Consider the following 22,022-nt stretch of genomic DNA (forward strand, 5'->3'; position numbering starts at 1 on the left):
AAAAAGTGAGTAACGCTGTCCATTATTTGGGGCAGTGAGAACAAAGGGATGCAGGTGGACTATTTTAAGTTTCTAGTAAAACGCGTTTAAAGATCAGATCCTAAGTAGGCTTTCATTGATTTTCTTTTCTAAATCATGCTGTACAGCAGCACCTACCGGGGCTACTAGTACCATCTCCTGCCCCAAGACAGAGGAGAGGTTCCCCTACCATGTGTACTGGTTATCTCCAAATTTTTAACTTTGCCACTTGCATCCCTTTCCTTCTCACTGCCTCATATGTGGAATGTACTTGATTAAAATTAGTAGCGATCGCTAGTAATTCCTTCAATTCTGTGTTATATAGGGGGCGGTCGACCCCTCCCCCCTCCCTTGTAAATCCGCCACTGGTATAGCCGACCCTTCCCTAAAAGACGCTATAATAAGTGGGCCAGAAACGTGTCCGGTCCAGCAGACATGAAAGGTCCATTTGGGACAAAGGGAGAGGAATTTCGAAGCAAAACGGAACGCTTTTCTTTGATTCCGATTCGAGCGCAAAAGAAAGAGAAACTTCTCTCTCAACAATGATCACTTTCGCTTCGACCCCGGTTTAGGTGGATCGGCGGGATGGAAATCGAACGCGGGTTCAGCCTTGCGTGGCCACCGCCCCGTCGCGCCTATATAAGAGAGAACTACGGATCGGGGAGACGGATCACTTTTTTTGCTCGCTCTCGGATTGCCTAGTGCCAACACGCTTCCCATGGTAAGTGCGGTTTTTTTGTGACGCAAAAATATTATTTTATATCTCAGAAAAGATTGGGAAAATATCGTCATTTCTTGTTCGATTATGCGGGGAAATCTTCTCATCTCGCCAAACTAATAATGCTCGTCTAAAAAACGTAATAATAAATCAGTTATCGGTAACTATTTCAAAGAAATCATTTATGTTAGTAGTAAACATGACATGATACCCCGAAGTCCCCCGCAACTACCATTTTTATGGTTCAATTGATACATAATTTGACAAATATATACAGTCGAACCTCCATATATCGAACTTCCACACATCGAAATTTTCTATATATCGAAATCCCAGCAAATTTCTATGTTCATTACATAGAAAAATTGTTTCTATATATCGAAAAAAATCTCTATATATCGGAATTTTTTTCGAGACATTCGTAGATTTTTTTTCCACTTCAGACTGTTTGTCTCATGAAAAATGAAGGTTAGGGGAGAAAATAATATTCACTAAAGGTTGCTACGAAACTCATAAGGAATCTGGGGTTGAGGGCTACGTAAATAGGTCATTGTTCCGTTCTGGAGTTCTTAAATTCCCTCAAGTTTATTTCAAATCCAAGTTGTAAGCAGTAACACCGTAAAATCAGTTCCAAGTTATCCCTTTTGCCTGTTGGTTGCCATTCCTAGTTTTTTAGCTTCAGTAAAAATCATTAAAGTGAAGTAGATTGATTTTTTACTTTTCTCTCGATTGCATTGTCAAAACGAAACTCCCCTCATGTTGCGGATCAAGTTAATTGCCGAAGAATGAAGATGTATGACGGCGCAAAAATGTAATTTCTGTTATTATTTTTATTTTTCAACTTTCATTTAATCCGATGCTCGTATAAATTAGAAATTGGGTTTCATACACGAAAATTAGCTTTAATTTTAATGTTTTAGGAGATTTGTACAATAAAATAAGATCGTTTCTATACATCGAATTTTTTTCCGGAAATTTGCTACTTCGATATATGGAGGTCTGACCTATGGAACTGACCCTAAGCATTTAGTCAGGCATCCTTGTGTTAATAGTAAACAGTTTTTGGAATAAACTCAATAAACAACAAAATAATATTATTTCAATATTTATTATTTTAGAAGCACAATTTTTTTAAAACGTAAAAAACTTAGAATTTAAATTTAAAAAAAAACTTTTGGCGCTAATTTTCTTACATTGCTTTTTGAAGAACTTCATAATACGGGAACTGCTTCTGCAAAGTTTTTTGGGAACATTTTTGCATTGTTTCCAGGTCAAGGGGCTTCATTTTGGCTGTCGGGTTTCAGGGAGAAATATCCCCTTCACATTCGAAAACCTTAAGGAAACCCTCCATTACGTGCCCTCAAAAATAAATAAATGAATAAATGAAAACATCCTCCGGTTTCATTTTATACTGTTTAATTTCATTTTCCTTTGTTAGTAAATTTTCTCCGCAAAAATGTTTATATCAAAATATTTTTTTGGGTAGTCTGTTTCATTTTGATTTCTTTATCAAAAAAAAAAAAATAAATAAATAATTAAAGCAGATACTGCCGTTTACCTGCTCTTTTCACTCGTAATTTTCATACACTTTTGACTGGCAATTAGCAGTAACTGCACAATTTACTATTGAATGACCAATAATTACAGATTCGACGTAATATGGAGTGGATACGTTATTACGAAGTATATTTACTGAAAAGTGAATAATATATTTTATTTTAAAACATAAATAAATACCGTGGATAATATATACACTTGACATAAATCTATATATATAAAAATGGACTTTGGTAAATTTGTTCCCTAAGATCTCAGAAACTACCCAGCAGATTTGGCTGAAACTTTCACCGTTTGTTCTTTTTGGTTCTGGGGAGGTTTGTAGACCAGTTCGATAAAAATCCGATTAATAGTTCCTTTTTTGTTCTAATTTGTCCAAATTTTCGCATAAATGCCCCAATATGACGGTTAAAAAATACGTGCACATATTAAAATTATGTGTCCATCGAAAGCGCTTATTTTTCTGCTGAAGATGGCATCTGTTAGAAAGTTCTAAGTTGTATGAAAAACGAGTTATGGGCTTTTTTTGTTCCATGTTCGAAGGCTTTCCTCAACCCAATTCATTATTTAGTGTATCATCTCAACTCCCAGTTCATAGTTAGAATTGTTGAATGTTTTTGTGTTTCGTCTGACTGTTTGAGGCTTTTCTCAAGTCAAATCTTAAAGTAACGTTTTTTCCCCAAAATTGGCTAATAATAACTATAGATTTGGCTGATTATTTTCCATTTAAACGGAACTTTAGTGTAATTAATGGTTTTTTTTATTATTTGTGCTGATTGGATTTTTTAATCATTATCCAATCTGACAGCAGAAACCTCGCCAAAATTTATGCAGAAAGATTTCAGAAGCGGATGCATTTGGCAGTTTTTTTCAACTTTCACGGTTTTTGAAGTCAAAGACTACGTAATAATGTTTGTCAGCTTTCACCATGTAAACAAAATATCGTCAATCAAAGAATCTTTAAAAACTTTTTTTACTGTAAAATAATCCAGCAACTAAATTAGGCAAATCCATAAACAGCACAAAAACTTCCATTAATGTGACTGTGCACAAATTCAAACCATCGCCAAATTTTACTACTTATTTTGGAAACATTACGGATGAAATTGTTTAGCGCCATTTTATGGTGACCAAAAGTATTTGAGCATATGGCGACAATATCTCTTTAACAAAAATTAGTAACATACCGTTTTACAAAGTAAGGAGGGGGGGGGGGGCATTATCCAAGGTATCCCAAAACGATTCCCGCAAATTCGGTAATATTTTAAATCGCACCTAGAACCCACAATAATTGAGATTTTCCAAAATAACTAAAGCAAGTTTAAGGGGATCAAGGGCGCGCGGCTACATTTTTTTTTAAACAGTTCGTTCTTCAATAGACATACAGAGAAGGTAAGACTCCACGTAAAAAAAAAAATAAGTATTAACTGATCAATCTTTTTAAACATGTGAAGTTTAATTTCATATTTCGGAAATTCTTCAAATTTGTATACGCTTAAATTTCGTGTTTTCGTTTCTAAATGAATACTATTTTGCTCTTTTTACTTACTGCTACTTTAGTTTTATGAGTAAGGAAGAAGCTAGATTTTCAGTCGCGTCAAAAAGGTGTGTTTTAAGTTCTTTCATTTAGAACAGAAAACAAATGCAAGTAACGATTGTTTCTGATAATTATTGCTAACCCAGGCAACGCCGGGTATTTTTGCTAGTTTTATATAAATGAATTAAATGCAACTTAAAAAAAATGATTTACACAAATGTAAATAAATGCCATTATATATGTGTGTGTTTGTGTTGGTTATAAATTTCTTATTAAAAAATTACTTTAATAAAACTTAAATATGTATTAAACGAAATGACCTACACCCACTTGATATAAATTTAATGCAATAACATTTACTTACCTACCCAGATACAGATATACTTGCTGATTTAAACAGTTCTTGATAAAACACAGTTAGTGTTGTAGTTCATATTTTTTTAATTTAATAAAACATTGAATAGTAAAAAACTTCAGTAGATTTTCTTTCCTTTTTTGTATTTTTTTTCCCCCCCGCATCTCGAGCAATGCGTTGAGTCTAAATTCTACGTCGCATTTTTGTAGGCTATCTTAGACAAGGGGCAGCATAATTTGCTGTCTCCGCTGGAAGAACTTCAGCATTCTGCATGGAATTTCGAGTAGACAGGGTTCGTACTCAATTTCAGAAATAAAATGAAGGAGTTTTGAAGGAGTGAAATGAGATTCTGAAGGAGTACTATTGGAGTGTCATTAAATGATGTCACACTTTTTTTTTCAATATATTTGACCATCTGCATCCTCTATCACTAAGTGTCACACTTCACCCCAAACTTCTCCTCTAGTCACATGTCATATTTTTTACAAACATATTGTTACAATAACTGTGTGATGTCACTTTTTGTCACCCTCTCTCTTCCCCTAGTAACAATGTCATGAGCCCGTCTCCTCCTCAAAGTGTGACATCACTTGTGAATGACCCTTTTTAGCCTACTTTCCCAGTAAAAGTCAGAAAAAGAAGAAAAAAGCATGAAAGAAGGCTTAATGCATCTTAAAAATATCGTGAAAAACAAAAAAAAAGTCAAAAATAAATAAAATAATTAAATAAATATTGAAAAATTAAAAATTGGAAAGTAGGGTATTGAGATGGGGAAAAATGTCTGTCGGTCTGTCTGTCGGTCTGTCTGTCTGTCGGTCTGTCTGTCTGTCCCCCCCTAATAACTTTTGAATGAATAGTCCGATTCGAACAAACTTTTTTTTGTTCGAAAGATCTCGGCGAGGACACCTCATTCCCATATTTCACTTTTTGATTTGAACTATTTTTTGTTCAATTTTGAACAGTTCAAAAAAACTTAACATTAGCGCCTACGGGGAAATTCAAAGCAATTCCGAACTGTGAGGCGAATTTGCTTCAAACAAACTTTGTAGGAAAAAGCTTTTGATAAAAAACTTGTATATAAGATATCTTTTTGATTTGAACAATTTTCCGTTCAATTTTGAACAGTTCAAATCCCTTAACATTAGCGCCTACGGGGAAACTGAAAGTCAATGTAGATTCCGTACTTGAAGGCGGATTTACTTCAAACAAACTTTGTTGGAAATAGCTCTTGACGACCTACTCCCGACTCCGACTCCGAGAATTTAGGGGGACCTGACACCGACTCTGACTCCTGTTCCCGACAATTAATCGGACTCCGACTCCCCGACTTCGACTCTGACTTCGTAGCTTTGGCAAACATTTATACACGGAGGACAAATGACTGACTCCGATTCTTGGATATTCGACTCCGACACTTTTATCCCAAAATGAGATTGACTCCGACTCCGACTCCGCTGCTGTGGTTTTAACTGTGAAATAATTATTGTTGATATGATTTGTTTTTATTTTCACGCTAAAGTTTTAATTTAGGTATTTAGTTTTCGGTGAATAAACTCGAAAAATATGCGCAGACGATTTTTTTTTTTTTTTGACAATGAAAATTATTTCTTTAAGTTGACATTTTATAGTTTTTTTTTATATTTTGGTAAGTGCATTAATTCGTTTAAAAAATTATTTTCGGCAACAGGGGAAAAAGAAACGATTTTTTTTATATGATGTATTTATTTTAATGAACTTATTATTTTTTCGTTTTGAAAGCTGTTAAAAAATTTTTTTAATGGAAAGAAGTGTATTAGCTGCTTTGTTTAAAAGGTGCTGCTATTTTATTTGTTCGTTTTTTTGAAGAAAAGTAAGGAATATTTTATTCCTAGAAATCAGCTTAAAATATTAAAAAAAATATGTTTGAAAAAATTTGCGATTTTAGCTATTTTTGAGAATATTGATCAGGTACTAGAAAGTAGTATGGGTATACGGGAAAGTAGGCTCGTCTAGTTCTAGACGGAACTTCTTGTTTACAATATCATAACTGCAATTAACTAAACAATTGTTTTTTTTTTAACGCAATCACTTAATGTAGTACATTTACTTATGTTGTTTTAGATATTTAAATAATAATTAGACAACTTGACTTTTGCTGCTGAGAGTGTGGTTCAGGAAAAAGCAATAACCATAAAACTTGAAAAAATAGCCAAGCACCATTCAAGCATGTTTTACTTCACTTATGAAATGTCTTAGTCTTCTAATAAAATTTTCACCTTCAACTTTTATGAATTAACTGTGATCCATTTATAAACCGAAAAAAATAAATGCACGAAATGACTACATTAAAACCGCCTTTGTGGCGAAGTTAGTTGTCAATCGAAGTATTTTAAGTTACTGTCATAGAGGAAGATTATGTAGTCTTGAATTAAAAAAGAAGGAGTTTTGAAGGAGTTCAAACCAAAACGAAGGAGTTTGAAGGGCCCTTCAAAATTTTTTTTTATAAATGAAGGAGTATTGGAGGAGTGTACGAACCCTGGTAGAAGATGGATTGGATGAGTGCTCTTGCTCCGATTCTTCTGACAACGAATAGTCGACAAGGCATATGTTTTGATTGCTTAACAGCATTATCGAAAACTCATTTATGTTTCTGCGTTTTCACTTGGCAACTGGAAGATTCTTCGGGCACTTTTAAAAATGACGACAAATCGCTTAATGCTCCGCACTTTGCAATAAAGCAATAAATCTGTATGAAAATTTAGGCAAAAGACATGCTTCGTGTGTTAACAATGGCTCTCATCGAATAACTAAAGTGAAATAGCTTAGTATTAAAAATTGTGAAAAATATCGTCTGCGACGAAACAAAACAAATGGAACAAAATCGTTCTGTTGCTACACTTTTATTTATCGTCTGCCAAGTATGAATTGCTTGTGCTTACTCGTTTGTTATCTTTTATTCGCAACTCCAGAGCTCGAATACGCTACCTTGCGGATATTTACAAAACTGCCGGAAAAACTAAAACATTGCGTTCCACGTGTTCATTTTGGGCAAAACAAACAGTTTGTTATGTGCATTTTTTTAATTTGCGAATTCATCATTTGGAATCGTCATCCGCAACAGCGTAACATCAAAAATATCTGATATAAACTGTGAGTACACATTTTATGTATCTTGTTCTGAGTGAATTTGAATAAATATCAGTTTTTCAATTCGATGAAAAAAAGCGTACTTAACAACATTGACTGGACACTAGGGCCATGCTGAAAAATTACTCTTTTCCTTAACCTTATTCCACATAAATGATTTAAATAACCTTTGTTACTACAGCATCCAACTGAAATGGACAGTATGCAAATAAATTTTCTTGAAAATATTTATCGCGGAACAGATTGAAAAATCCAGAAAGAACGTTAAGAATTTGAACAATAAAAAATAAAGGTTTGGAATTTTTATCGCTAAAATATCGCGCTAACTTTACTTTATTGCTCTGCAAAAACTCATTATCGGTGGAAGAGTTTCGCCAAAAATCTGTTTATATAGGGTTACGGTTTTAAAATTGTGTGAAAGAATAATGCATCTTGACAAGATTTCGCATATCAGTTAAATCATTTCCATGACGAATGAATTAAATGCATGATGATTTCTTTTGATATCCAATTATACAGTCATAGAAATATATTATCTAGAGTTAAATGTTACTCTTGACAGTCTGTCACGTATGTGCACTATGTGACAAAAATGTCAACAAATGCCGGAAATGTCACTGGACATAATATGTACCTAATGTATAGAAAAAACGGTACAAAATGAAAATGCTGTTCGAAGCGAACCAGAAATTTATGAATTACGAATTCAACATCGTGAAAATGGCTGCTTCAGAACAGCTTACTGTGTGTTCTGCATTAATTTTTTACTTTCGTAATACTTTTTGATTTCTAATCTCTTTCTACATGGGTCAGAATAACCAAAAGACTTTGAAAAATCTTTTCAAATGAATAAAGAACAAAAAACCATACATGCGAACAAAACTTTCTGTCATTTCCTAAGTTTAGAAGCAATTTATACGTTACGGCGTGCGTTTGTTTTAGTTTTTTCATCCGCCATTAGACAGTGACTGCAGCGTCTCCTATAGTTTGTTGGAGTTGGGAATAACTGTATATTAGCAAGAACTGATTTTGTTTTCTTGTTTTTAGAACCAGAATATGAAGAATCAAAGTAAACTTTTCAAAAAATGTCTGAAACCTGTAACGTTATAAACAAATAATTATTTTAAGTCTCTCTTGCGCTGAAGGAGGCTCTGAGTTTAATTTTTGAGAGGCGGTCATTTCCCCAATTTTGCCGAATGATAAAATACAACCCGGCACGCATATCTACATCTAATGAGAAGCGATTATGAATCATTTTAAAAAAATGCAATATTGTCTCTTAATTTGCCACATTTTTGAGAGGTCACACAATGATCTCTTTTGACATCTTGAATTCAAATTATGCTTTTCGCAATCACGAGTGTGTGTATGTAGGCGTGTGTGGAGGGGGGGGGGGGGTGTACGGGTTATGTGTATGTGTGTTTGTGTCTGTGTGCTGGCATAAGTGTGTGGGTAGTTGTGTGTATGAATGTGTGTGTGGGGGGTATGTGTATGTGTGTGTGTGGGGATATGTGTATGTGTGTGTAGGCATATGTGTTTGTGTCTGTGTGCAGGCATGAATGTGTGGGTAGTTGTGTGTATGTATGCGTATGTGTATGTAGGTATATGTGTTTGTGTCTGTGTGCAGGCATGAATGTGTGGGTAGTTGTGTGTATGTGTGTGTATGTACGCTTGTGTGTATGTGTTTGTGTGTGTAGGTGTATGCGTGTGTAGGTGTATGTGTGTAGGTGTATGTGTCTGTATGTGTATGTGTTTAGGTGTGTGTGTGTGTGTAGTTGTGTATGTATGTGCGTGTGTGTAGGACATGGATGCAACCTCGAGACGGCTTTCGCAAGAGGAGCAGCATCGTGAGGAGCCGGTCGACGGTGATGCTGCGGAGGGTGGCGGTGGGAAAATAAAATCAAAGGACATCAAAGCAGTCAAATGAAAGCAATAAGCAATCGTGATTGCTTAAAAACGCGACTACGGTTTTTGCGTCTTGGTGTAAATTTTGGCAGCGATTCATTTATTTTCCATTCTTCGGACGATGGTTAAGGGCAGGTATAGAGCAGTAAATACATACTGCTGATTACTGGAACAATGTAGCGATAATATCAGTTATACTGCAAATAACCACTAATATATATTTAAAAAAAAAATGATTTTATTTAGCGGCAGTCAAATAAACATGTTTGCACCATAAAACTAAAGTATTAAAGATTTAAAAATAGCGAAAAAAGAAGAAAATGGAAATTTTTGCAGTTACTGCCGTTTACCCTCTCACGGCAAAGCGGTTATGCGTAACAAATTTCAAAGATTTAAAAAAAAAAAAAAAATGCAGTTACTGCCGTTTGCCTGCCCACGGGAGAAAGTTTCCGTTCTTCCGTGGGCATTTAAAGAGCAGTAAGTGCATTCTGCCGACTTCCCGCACAATGTTGCGAAAAAAGCAGTTATTGCTAATTACCACTGACAAAAGAAAAATGCTTTTTTTTTCCAACCAAATACACATGTTCGTACCATAAAACTATAATAATATAGATTCCAAAAATGCAAAAAAAATGAAAATCGAAAAATCTGCAGCTACTGCCGTTTACCTGCACACGGCAGTATATCAATCAAATAATCACTTCTTATAGGACTAGGTGGCTTCGTCAAATAAGGCCATGCTCCATAAAGACCCATTGGACCGACCCCCTCCCTTTTTCCATTTAGGATAGCCAAACGTTCACTACAGGCCCGTGTCCAGGATTTCATAAAGTTAAAGGGTTGAAACTTTTTACCTTTGTAACTTAAGTTATCAAAGGAAAACTAACTACGCGTCTTGAATAGTTCATTTTTTAGTTCGATAACTAAGCTTTTTTTATATTTTTTTTTATACGTTTTGTGTTTTTTTTTTCTTTTTTTTCCCATCAAATAACACTGAACAGGAATTTAATGAAAATAAAAATTTTATTTAAAAAAAATTGCTGTTTCGCATAGAAACACTTTTCTAATGTGTGAAACGACTCATTCATCCAACACTAAATGCGTACCATAAAAAAAAACTAACAGTAAGCAAAGTAACCATTTTCCCTGCCCCTAAGTTTTTTTTTTGGGGGGGGGGGGGCTACGTCATTGTCTCATATTCTTTTAAATAATTTTCCCCTGCATGCTTACAGCATTGCCGGACTCTTCAGCCATTCCTCCGTCGTTGATTTTTTTCAAGCACTTAGAAGCGAAGGGGCTTGGGAATCCTACAATTGAGGAAAATGCCAATTGTTAAAGATGGGGAAATATTAAAGAGGGTGAATACTGTATCAGAGTTCAACTCTAAAATCAATTAAAACTTAAAATACGTTTTGGAAAATCGTTTAATGATTCATTGATTTTTTTCTTTCAATGGGAGGGGTTTAACCCCTAAAACCCTCCCCTTGGACACGGCTCTGGTTCACTAGATCGTGGTTTTATCGTTCCGAGAAAACGCAACTGATGATAAAGCGTTATAGACGAGCAGAAAATTCCGACATCACGGACCCCCTGCCCACCCGAGGGGAAAATTCCGGCTGAGCTAGGGGTCAGATACCCGAAAAAAGAATTCGAATTTCCCGCGCTGTCACTTTCCGGCGGTTGTGAAGCAAAGCATTGGATGGATATCCATCTTCCTCCGTGGAAAAAATCTGCATCCCGCTTCCCGCCACTTTTTCCTGCAACCGCTTCTCCGAGGAGGAACCGACGAGGGATTTGTTAAATGTCGCCTGCGTTCCGTTCTTTTTCGGAAGGGGCCCCGAGGCGTCACGGAGGAAGCTTTAATGGACTGAATCATTCGAATGTCTTTAATGAGCCTCGAACACTAGTGTGTGCAGAACTCGTTTACTTTCGGTTAAGGCGGGAAAAGGGATGCAAAACAGCCAGTTCCGGTGCACTGAATTTCAGCAAAGATGTATTTTAAAACTTAATTTAACCCAGTCTATACTCTAAGATCGGTCACAATGGATGTGACTGTAATCATTCTCATATTTTTGTGGTTGTTATCTCATTTTTTCTTTTTCTGTAACGTGTTGTTTAATCGTTTTATATTTTTCTCCTTTCTTTTTACTTCCTTTTACAAAAAAGGAAGTATTGTATTCGCGAAAACATTTTCACCCAAAAATCGTCCTTCATTTCCATTTTGCTCACCCCCAAATGAATGTTGAGTTTTTTTTTCAACCCTACCACACGTGGATATGTGCCTAGGAACGTACAGACACCCGAAATATCCATTTTGACGATCCCCGAGTTAATTACAACGCGTTTTCTCGTGACGTATGTGTGTACGTATGTGCGTATGTATGTCGCATAACTCAAGAACGGAATGTCATATAAAGTTGAAATTTGGTACGTAGACTCCTAGTGGGGTCTAGTTGTGCACCTTCCTTTTTGGTTGCATTTGGATGCTTCAAAGGGGGTCTTTTGCCCCTTTTTTTTGGGGGGGGGGGGAGAATCATCGTTAATTTCGATGTATACTCAAGTGGTGTTATCATTTGGCGGACACATCGCGATAGATCGCCAGTCTTTTAATCGCCAAGTTTTGACGCTAACTTGGCGACAAATTTGGCGATTTTTTTTTTAATTTTTTTTTAAAATCTGGTTTTAATTTGACCACTCTTGGTGATATTTAGACAGTAAACAATTGAATCCCATTAAAATTGCCAATAATGGGGAAATGACATTAAATTGGAGTAAAAGGAAGTCATGTGATGCACACATCAGCTCGTTTTTTTAAATGATTCCATAACATCCGATATTTTAGTTAAATATGTTTAAATCACATTAATAATCAAATATGTTCTTCACCTGAAAATCTTGTTTCAGAATACATTGTTAGAATTAAAAGCGATAAAGCTACTACAGAAATTAACTACATTTATGAAATTCGCGATGCTATTTGTGGGAAAATCAAAGTTGTGTGACACTAAGTAACTAAGTAATTGTTGCAAAGTTTACTAAGTAACTAAGTTTTTACAGCTCTAAAAATGCAAATAGAGATTCACAGATTAGTCGTTATTCGTCAAATACTTTTTTTTTTCACGATTTTCTAAAGAGCTGTCTAAATTGCCTTTTTAGAGCTTACGCTTCGAAAAATTGTCGGTCCTCGAAACGTTTCTAATGACTTAACACGTGTTTTTAAGAGTTCAATTTCGGAAACTCTCGGAGGTGGACCCCCGAACCCTCCTCAAACCCTGACATTCTCTAGATCAAAGATAGTTTTTCAGACTATAAATTAAAATAAACCACAAAACCTTTTTATGACTAAAAATTGAGAAAATTTTCTGGGGTGGGCCTTGAACCTCTCCTCCCCGTAACATCGCCAAAGTTTGCCTAAAACTGTGTTTTAAGAGCTACAACTTCGAAAAGTTTCCGGGGGACTTCCCCTAAACTTCCCTCTTCCTAACATACTTGGAGATACCATTTGTTTTTAACGTTTCAATTTCGAAAAAGGAACGTGGGAGCTCTAATGAACCTCTTCTACCCCTATCATTAACAAAGCTCATCTAAAATGCATTTTTAAGACCACAAATTTCAAATTTTCCGGAGGAGAACCCCCCTCCCCCCATTTTATAGTGAATATTACTCACAAATAAGTTCATACTGTCAATACTTGGATCTGGTAGTGACTTCCTCTTGAACCAAAAAACTAAAAACCATTACTTTCCCCTGTGTTTGAGATACGTTTAGAACAATCAAGAAGCCATCCGTTTCAACTTTTTTGACTTCGCAACGGCCCTGCACATATGCGTCTAGGGCAAGTTATTTAAAAAGCGTTCAAAATGTTTATTGACTTTTGTATATTAGCCAAATTGAAATTTTTGTTATAACGCAACTGTACTGTCTCACCATCGATTACATGGAAAGGCTAATATCCGGTTTATAGGCGGAAATGGACGTATCTATTAGTTTATAGGGATGTTAGTTGGTTTGTTTCAGATGTGCACTTTTGCTTCTCTATTACTTAGCCTTAGTTTTGTAAAAATGAAAATTTGCTCACAACAGCATATTTTAAATTTAAAGTATATTTGATCCATATTCTTATGGCGAAAATGAATTGATTTATTTATTCACAACGAAGTTTTGAGCTTACCATTTTGCTTTTATGTTCCTCAACGAAATGAAAATATTGTATTTTATTTTTGCAGTTTCCATGGTAACTATTTTTGTTCCCCTATTTTATTTTTGAGAATGCAATAAATGAATAAGGTACTAGTGACATTACAAAACGCGTGTATAAAAATCCCATCGCTATTTTCCCTTCTCTCCTGTTAGGGTCATTCAGATGGAATTGTCTTTACTTGACAGAGTGCCGAATTACATACAATCCGTGGTCAAACAGAAGTTGTTTCTGAAAATTGTATGAATTCCATGTTTACACAAAGAACATTTTTTTTTTGTGTGTGTTTGTAGGGGGGGGGGGGGGCACCACACCACACCACAAAGTACCACCTCTACCACCCATGTTCCATGTTGGAATATGCCACTCATTTACGTATAATTTGGTCACGGGTTGTTTAAACTGGCAAAGAAGGACGTGTAAAAGGTTTGGAGTAACTAGGGGAAGGAAACAAAGTCGCCACCATGCTGACTCATTTTAATACGAGAGCTAAACTCGGCGAATCTCTCGGAAAGTCATCTTGCGTAAGCTCGAGGAAGCCCGTTAATGCGGCCTAATCCGAGGGACAGTTCACGAAGAACGCTCGGTTGCGGTAAATGGGATAAATATAAACTACCGGTGATTATTCATAACTTGGTAAATATGATCCATTGCTCCATGTTTATTAATCTTACCGCATTATTTGCTTAATCCCCGACGCGCGATGGGGCATTCGGATTATTTTTAGGGCTAACGCGGTCTTAATTCCAAGAAATGGTTTTTTTTAGCACTGAACACTTTTTAAAGAGGCTATTAAAAGGTGAAACTCTATTTGAATTTTAAAGTTAAAAAATTTACTTTAATTGGATGTCTTAAATGATAGAGTAAGTTGTGCAAATGACGTCGAAATCTTCAAGCTATATGGTCTTTAAATGAAAAATTATCATATAAGCTTTGTGCTACAATATGATTAAGGTGAAAAAACAACGTAAATAAAGCACAAATATTGGATAAAATACAGCATATAGCTATTTTAATGAAATAGCTATATGCTGTATTTTATCCAATATTTGTGCTTTATTTACGTTGTTTTTTTACTTTCTTCTATATCTAATATATAGAAGAAAGTATTGGATTCGTGCAAATTTTCGAATTTCGAATTTTGACGGATTCGAACGTTTTGAGGTGTGCTGAGTCCATTTCGACTATTTTTGGAAAATGTCTGTCTGTCTGTGTGTGTGTATGTGTGTGTGTATGTATGTGTGTATGTGTGTGTGTCCACGTCTGTGTGTGACCAGTTTTTTGTGGCCGCTCTACAGCAAAAACTATCGCATAAAATTGAACGAAATTTGGTACACATATGTGACCCTATGTGAACTTGTGCCCATTGGTTTTTGGCGCGAATTCCTCCAAGGGGGGTGGAGCAATGGGACGTTTTTTGAGTTATTCGTGATTGCTATTCCTCAGGAAGTAACTGGCGGAATCAAACAAAATTTGGTCCATATGTTGCCCCTAACTGGAGCAGGTGCTGATTCAATTTTGGTGTCAATAGCTCAAACGGGGGTTGAGTTATAGAACGTTTTTTGTCGTGAATTGTGACTGCTGTATCTCAAGAAATAACGAACGGAATCAAACAAAAATTTTTTGACAAGTAGCCCTTAGTGGGTATAAGAGCTGATTTTATTTCTGGTGTCAACAGCTAAAAAGGGGGTAGCGCAATCGCCCGTTCTTTTTTTTCATTGTGAGTGCCCTATCTCAAGAAGTAATGCTACGCTCTGTTTGAAATTTGGAATAAATGTGAATCCATACGTAAACAGGCTTTGGTTCAATTTTGACTCCAATCGCTCCAAGCGGTGTTGATTTTTTTTTTTTTTGCGAATAAAAATAGTTTTATTAATGCAACAATAAGAAAGATAAATCGTAATAGATTGTCGTCTGCGTATTTCTCGTGATTTTAATTGTATGGAAATGATCGGAAATATTATCTCAATGATTTAAAATTTTGAACTGTTGCCATCTTATGTTTGTTAACAAATAAAATATTTGTAATTAATTCAAGCAAGGCTTTTAAAGTAACTTTCAATTTTCGCTCTTTGCTTTGCTTTTACAATCATTCAGACGTTGGGATGGTCGTCAAGTTTTTGCATGTGTCATTTTGTTTTTGTTAGGAATATTGCTTCCTCGTCAAGCATGGGGAGGGATCAGAAAAAGGAAAAATATAGAAGAAAGTTTCGTGATGGCCACAACATACTAGTTCATCTTAATCATATATGGTCCTTGTTACAACTGCTAAAAATGAAATGAATCCAAGCTTATTATTTGATTACCTATTTCATTTGTATCGAAGAGAAAGAAAACTTTGAGTTTAGCATTTCTAGGTTATATACCTAGTTAAATAAAAGACCTGAAAAAAGACTTATTAGTAGAATAGTACCATATTCTGATCGAACAAAATCCAGAAAAAGGCATTAACTTACTTAGTGATATGATATACAAAATTACAATTTTTTTTTTTTACATCTGCACTTGTCAGACTACAAATAGATCGTTGATACATCTGCACTTTTCTAGCACATTCTAGAAATGCTCTGCAACATCGTCAAGCAAAATAAATTCTTTTTTTTTCCAAATTTTGAACGGATTTCTGGTCAAATGATGGACTTAAACTACTTTTCCCATGACGAGTTGGATAATGGGTAAATTCATAAATTATCAATCATTTATTATTGATCAATTTTAGTGGTGATTATGAATGATCACCGGTGATTATACAAAATCACTGGATTAATGACAGTTACCGTAACCTATGTAGGGGAATGGGGGACAAAGGGAAATAGTTGAAATAACGTACTTTTTTTCAAAATGAACAAATTGGAAATATGTTTCTGAAAATGACGGCACATAAAGAAAGAAACTATATTTTGTAATAGAACTTGCATTGAAACATAATTTTTTATTTTTGGCAGTAAATTTCTACCTTAAAAAAGAAAAAAAAAAGTGGAAAAATTTCACTTCTTTTTTTCATAGGGCAAAACGAAAATAAAAATTTTTTCTAACGAAATATTTTCTATTCGATTGTCAAAGATGTTTTTGCTCAAACAAATGAATAGGGAAATGAGGGGAAAAGATGATTTAGTCTTTTCAAAATGAACAAATCAAAAATTTGTTTTGAAAATAACAGTACATAAAGAAAGAACGTTGTATTTTCGTTGAAGCAGTATTTTTTGTTTTTAGCAGTAAACTTGAGTCTTCAAAAAAAAAAAAAAAAAGGAAAATTTTCACCTTTTTTTTCATGGTGCAAAGTGAAAAATGAAGTATTTTATATACGATTGTAAAACATATTTTTGATCAAAGGAATCAGTAAATAAAAAGTTAAATGAATAAATGAAAAGATAATGAAACAATTAACAAATAATTGAATGAATAAATCAATTAATATATGAAGAAAAATTAATGAGCGAGTAAAAAAGAAAATTGTCTGTATTTTGGTATTAAATTTAAAAATTTTTGACAATGTTTTCAGTGCAAAAAATCGCGAAAAACCGTTTAGAGGTTTTTAATTAATATCTTCGTTATGAATGTCATCCAAAGAAGCAACCTCACTCTCGATCAACTCTCCTTTCAAACAATTTTTTTTTTTTTTTCAAAATCGGTCCATCCGTTTAGGCGCTAGAGTGCCACAGACAGACACACAGATACACAGATATGTTAAACTTATAACCCCCTTCCTTTGTGTGTCGGGGGTCAAAAAATAAGTTTTGACTCACAACAAAATATTACAACATGAGTATCCATTTTTGAAAAGGTCGTTGTACTATCATATTCTTTGATTTTCAGAGGTAATGTTTTCTCGACTGGAAGAGACTACATGTGTTACTACATAGTTAAAATATTGCTTGGTAGGTGGCGCTAAAAGCAGAGTAAATATTTCTCCATTCCACTTTTCTCCGCTAGTTCACTTTACCCGGGTTATTAACCCATTCCAGGGTTATTATAGGGTTACGGAACTCTTGGGCAAAACTTTAAGCGGTTATAGGTTATAGGGATACTGTTTGACCACGGATTGCATGGAATTGGCAAACATCCAGTTAAGGCGACTCCATCTGAATGAGGGGGAAAATAAAAATTCTATGCGCTCATTTGAATGAGACTCTGTTTAATTTTGAGGCTAACATACATCTGCAAAAGCTGACATCCCTGAAAACTAATAGATGCTTCCATTTCCGCGTGTAAACTGATGTTTGCCTTTCCATACAATCCGTGGTTAGACAGTAGCACACATCAAAACAAGCAATATGAAGTAAAAAATAAGGGTCCCAGACGTTTTCCGAAGGAGATAGGCGCCATTAAATTTAGAGTCCAACATTTCAAATGATAATAAAAAAAACGGAAAAATGGGTCGATTTGTTTACGGTTTTCGCTAAAATTATTATTTTTTTTTTTTCAGTATTTTCCTGAAAATAAATTTTGAAGATATAGTTCAAAAAAATACCCATAGAGGACGCTTTAGACTTTGGTGTAACGAACAACTGTTTTTTAAGCACTTTTAATGTACTTATTATGTTTGTCATGGAAATTCTGAGGCCTACTTTTGCTTATATCTCAGTAAATAGACGACTTAGGGTACAACTTAACGCTAAACAATTAAATTCTTAAATGAAATTATTATTTCATGGAATGAAATTATTATTTCATTGGAAAACGGTAAATTTCACGTAATTTCCCCATTAAATGAAATCTATTGTTACAAAATTCGTTGCCTTACAGTAGTAATATTTATAGTAATCATAATGAAAATTTTGAATGATGGCTTCTCTGAAGAAAGCATGAAATTTATTCACTGTCATGGCTCTCGCTGGATTTTTATCTTCATCCATGCAAATGATCGATAATGGGGCTAAGTAATACATAAAGAGACATACTATTAGGATCTTTATCACGAGTAATTTGTATGTGGTGAAACATAAATTAGTTTGGGAAAACCTTTAATATTTAAATGGATCTAATTAAATTAGCACACAGATAAACCCCAGAGAGAAACAAGGATTAATTTAGTGCCCATTGCTTCAAGTTTTAGGCATGTATATAGTTTTTTTTTTTCTTTTAGTATGGAGCATTTATGTGAAAAAATAAGGTGAAGTTTGGTGACGGTGACATCATACTATTTCTGAAATGCATTATTTTGTACTAAAAAGTATAAAATAAGATTTAAAAAAATAATAATAATAATTTGAATTTTGACCTCTTGAATTCAAATGTTTTTCGCAATCACGAGGGTGTGTTTGTATGTTGGCGTGTGTTTATGTGTGTGTGGGAGGGGTATGTGTGTTTGTGTGTGTGGGGTAGTTGCGTGTATGAGTGTTTGTGTGTGAGGGGACGTGTATGTTTGTGTAGGCACATGTGTTTGCGTCTGTGTGCAGGCATGAGTTTGTGGGTAGTTGTGTGTAGGTGTGTGTGTATGTGTAGGTGTCTGTATGTATGCGTGTGTGTGTGTATGTGTTTGAGTGTATGTGTGTGTTTGTGTGTGTATGTGTTTGTAGGCGTATGTATGCGTGTATGAGTGTTTGTGTGTGGGGGGGGACGTGTATGTTTGTGTAGGCATATGTGTTTGCGTCTGTGTGCAGGCATGAGTGTGTGGGTAGTTGTGTGTAGGTGTGTGTATGTGTAGGTGTCTGTATGTATGTGTAGGTGTCTGTATGTATGCGTGTGTGTGTATGTGTGTGTTTGTGTATGTGTTTGTAGGCGTATGTATGTGTTTGTGTATGTTTGTGTGTGTGTGTGTACGTGCGTGTAAGTGTAACATATGGATGCAACCTGGAGATGGTTTTCGCTAGAGGAGCAGCATCGTGAGGAGCCGGTCGACGGTGGTGCTGCAGAGGGTGCTGGCGGGAAAATAAAATCATAGGACCTCAAAACAGTCAAATGAAAGAAATAAGCAATCGTGATTGCTCAAAAAAAAAAAAAAAAACTAAGCCCTTTTCATAATAATTTTTCTGGGTCAGAAAGGACAATTTATATTTAAATATTCCTATAGTTTCAATTATTTCTTGAAAATGACAACACAAACGAAGAAAAGTGCGGCTCGGGTCATTTCAAATCAAACTTTCCCATTCAGAAAAATAGGCATCTTCCAACACTCAAATTTATGATTGAAAACTAGATAATGATAAGAAATTCTGTACATGACTTGAACCACATTTCTTCGTTTGTGGTGTCATTTTCTTGAAATAATTAAAAACTGTAACAATACTTAAATATAAATTGTCCTTTCTGACCCAGAAGAGTTATTTTATCCTTCTGAGTGCATTATGAAAAGTGCTTAACATTGTTTAAAAAATTCTGTTTTTGCTGTTACTTTTGAATCTCATTGAATATTTTCAAATGCTTAGACTTAAGCATTTAAGCACATTTTGAGCTCAAAATCTGAATTGTTGGGCATGATTATGTCGCGCATACTGAACTGGCTTCGGGAGTTGAAATACATAAAAAGGAAATTTTTAAAGTAGGGATTTCATCTGTACAGATCCGAAATTCGGCGTTCAGAAATCCGACCATTTTCATACTCTTGCATGAACAGATTTCATTTTACCGGACGGATTTTTTCCTAGGGTTCTAAACACTGAAAAAATCCCTTTAGGGGGGGGGGGGATTTCGTCGTTTTGTTGACAATTCGGGAGATACAGTAACCCCTCGTTACATCGCGCTAGTCGGGAGACAACAAAAAAAGCGCGATATATCCGAAAACGCGATATAACCGAGGCCATAAAAGTTGCGATTTAATTAAAGTAAAAATTAATTACTCTCTACAATAGTCTTTACAAAAATATTGGTTTACTATCATATTAGGACGACTTTCTAAAAAAAAAATGAATATAGTCTACCAATTTTTCTTTCAAAAAAATATATGAATATTTTTATTGTTTTCTTGTGCAATATGAATCACAAGTTGCAGTTTAATCTACTAGTAATCTAAGTGTATAGAAAATATGCTAGTTTTGTTCATTGTTTAAATAAAGGAGAAAATATTTTTTCTGAGAAATGTTTTGAAAACAAATTACTGTGTGATCAAATGTAAAGCAACATTTATTTATTTATTTATTTAAAATAATTTTTGGGGAGACAAAGGAAGAGCGCGATATATCCGAATCAGCGATATAGCGAGGCGCGATGTAACGAGGGGTTACTGTATTTACTTCATCACGGAGTTCGAGCGAAAGCATCGAAACTCGAGATTCTCCCCGTCACACGGTGGGGCGGAAACGACAAAAAGCGCTAGTCAGTACCCTGTATACCGTCAATGTTAATTTGCACAGGTTCATGTACCTTTTTCTGAAAATCTATTAAAGATACAAGTATGAATTTTTTTCTGTACCTCAAGTAGACTCTGTTCTCTCTACTGAAGTAAAACTTTACAAAAAGAAAGCTTAGTTTTTTTGTAAAAAATTCTAATTTGTAAATCACTGTATTTGCTACAAAAAATACAATTTTGCCACACAAAATCAGCTCTATAAAAAAATAATTTTCGAATATGAGGAAAAGTTTACTTCAGTATATGCAGTTAGATGTATGGAATAGGTGGTAACAATTTCAAAGCCTAACACGATTTAGTTTCTGAGAAAAAGGAACATTTCGTTTAAAAAATACCGTTTCGAGATATTGCAATTTAAAGGAGAAAATCATACCTCATCAAAGTAAGTTTACGTTTTTTTAAAGCTTATTTTAACTTACTTCTAATTTGAGCACGATCAAGATGTTTGTATCGTTAAAAAGGTATTGAAATGGAGTTTCAAAATATATAAAAATCAAAAAATCGAATTTTTGAAAGTATTTAGGGTACTGACTCCCCTTTTAAAAATGTTTTAAACCCTCTCTTGCTTGTTTGTTTACACAGGCATGTTATTATGGAGTTTTTTTCAGTTTGTTTGAGCTCAGGGTCCAAAGTTCGCAGGTTTAGGCAGCTCATTCCTTTTCAGGGTCTTTCTACAGACCATTCATGACTCATTAATATTAATTTCTAAGAGGACATAAGTAGACATTTTTTTGCAGAGTGTTTTGAAAAAAAAAAAAAAAAATAACCTTGAATTCTCAAGTTTTCGGTGCCGATCAAAACCGATTTTTAGGTTTGAGAATTCGATTACTCATTTTTTTTTTCGTATTATTACTATCATTGGACACGAGAGAAATTAAATATTCCTGCCTTTAATAAGAAAAAAAAAATTGATAAACTGCTTAAAAACAATTCTTTTAAATTTCCACACTCATAGTTCTTCACCGTCTGAAGGCTTCAGCTTCGTAGGTTCAGCTTCTTACATATACACACACACTCGTGATTGCGAAAAACATAATTTGAATTCAAGGTGACAAAATTCAAATTATTATTATTTTTTTTTATTTTTTTCATATTGCTTGTTTTGATGTGTGCTATCCCTATAACCCCCTTAAAGTTTCGCCCAAGAGTTCCTTAACCCTATAATAACCCTGGAATGTGGGGTAAAGTGAAATAGCGGGGGAGAGTGAAATGGAGTAATTCGTAGTGGACGAAGGGCTCTAAAATTCCAGTTCTGATTGCCTAAGAGGTAGACCTGTGCAAATTTATGAATCCTCAATTGGTTTAATATTGGGGGGGGGG

At 34.7% G+C, this 22,022-nt stretch overlaps 2 protein-coding genes across 2 annotated transcripts in view; one reads left to right on the forward strand and one right to left on the reverse strand.

The window, feature by feature from the left end:
* LOC129216857 (protein unc-45 homolog B-like) overlaps nucleotides 1-4,214 on the reverse strand; it is a 98,517-nt gene extending 94,303 nt beyond the window's left edge. The window contains exon 1 of the mRNA XM_054851072.1: nucleotides 4,195-4,214. The gene's annotated coding sequence lies outside the window, so the exon portion shown is untranslated. The remainder of the gene's footprint in view (nucleotides 1-4,194) is intronic.
* The window catches only part of LOC129217697 (hornerin-like), a 29,246-nt gene continuing 7,907 nt past the window's right edge, over nucleotides 684-22,022 (forward strand). Inside the window, exon 1 of the mRNA XM_054852031.1 lies at nucleotides 684-739. Within this exon, the coding sequence (XP_054708006.1) occupies nucleotides 737-739 (3 nt within the window). The 5' untranslated portion in view covers nucleotides 684-736. The remainder of the gene's footprint in view (nucleotides 740-22,022) is intronic.

Source organism: Uloborus diversus, chromosome 2, assembly GCF_026930045.1.
Source record: "Uloborus diversus isolate 005 chromosome 2, Udiv.v.3.1, whole genome shotgun sequence".
Classification (NCBI taxonomy): domain Eukaryota; kingdom Metazoa; phylum Arthropoda; class Arachnida; order Araneae; family Uloboridae; genus Uloborus; species Uloborus diversus.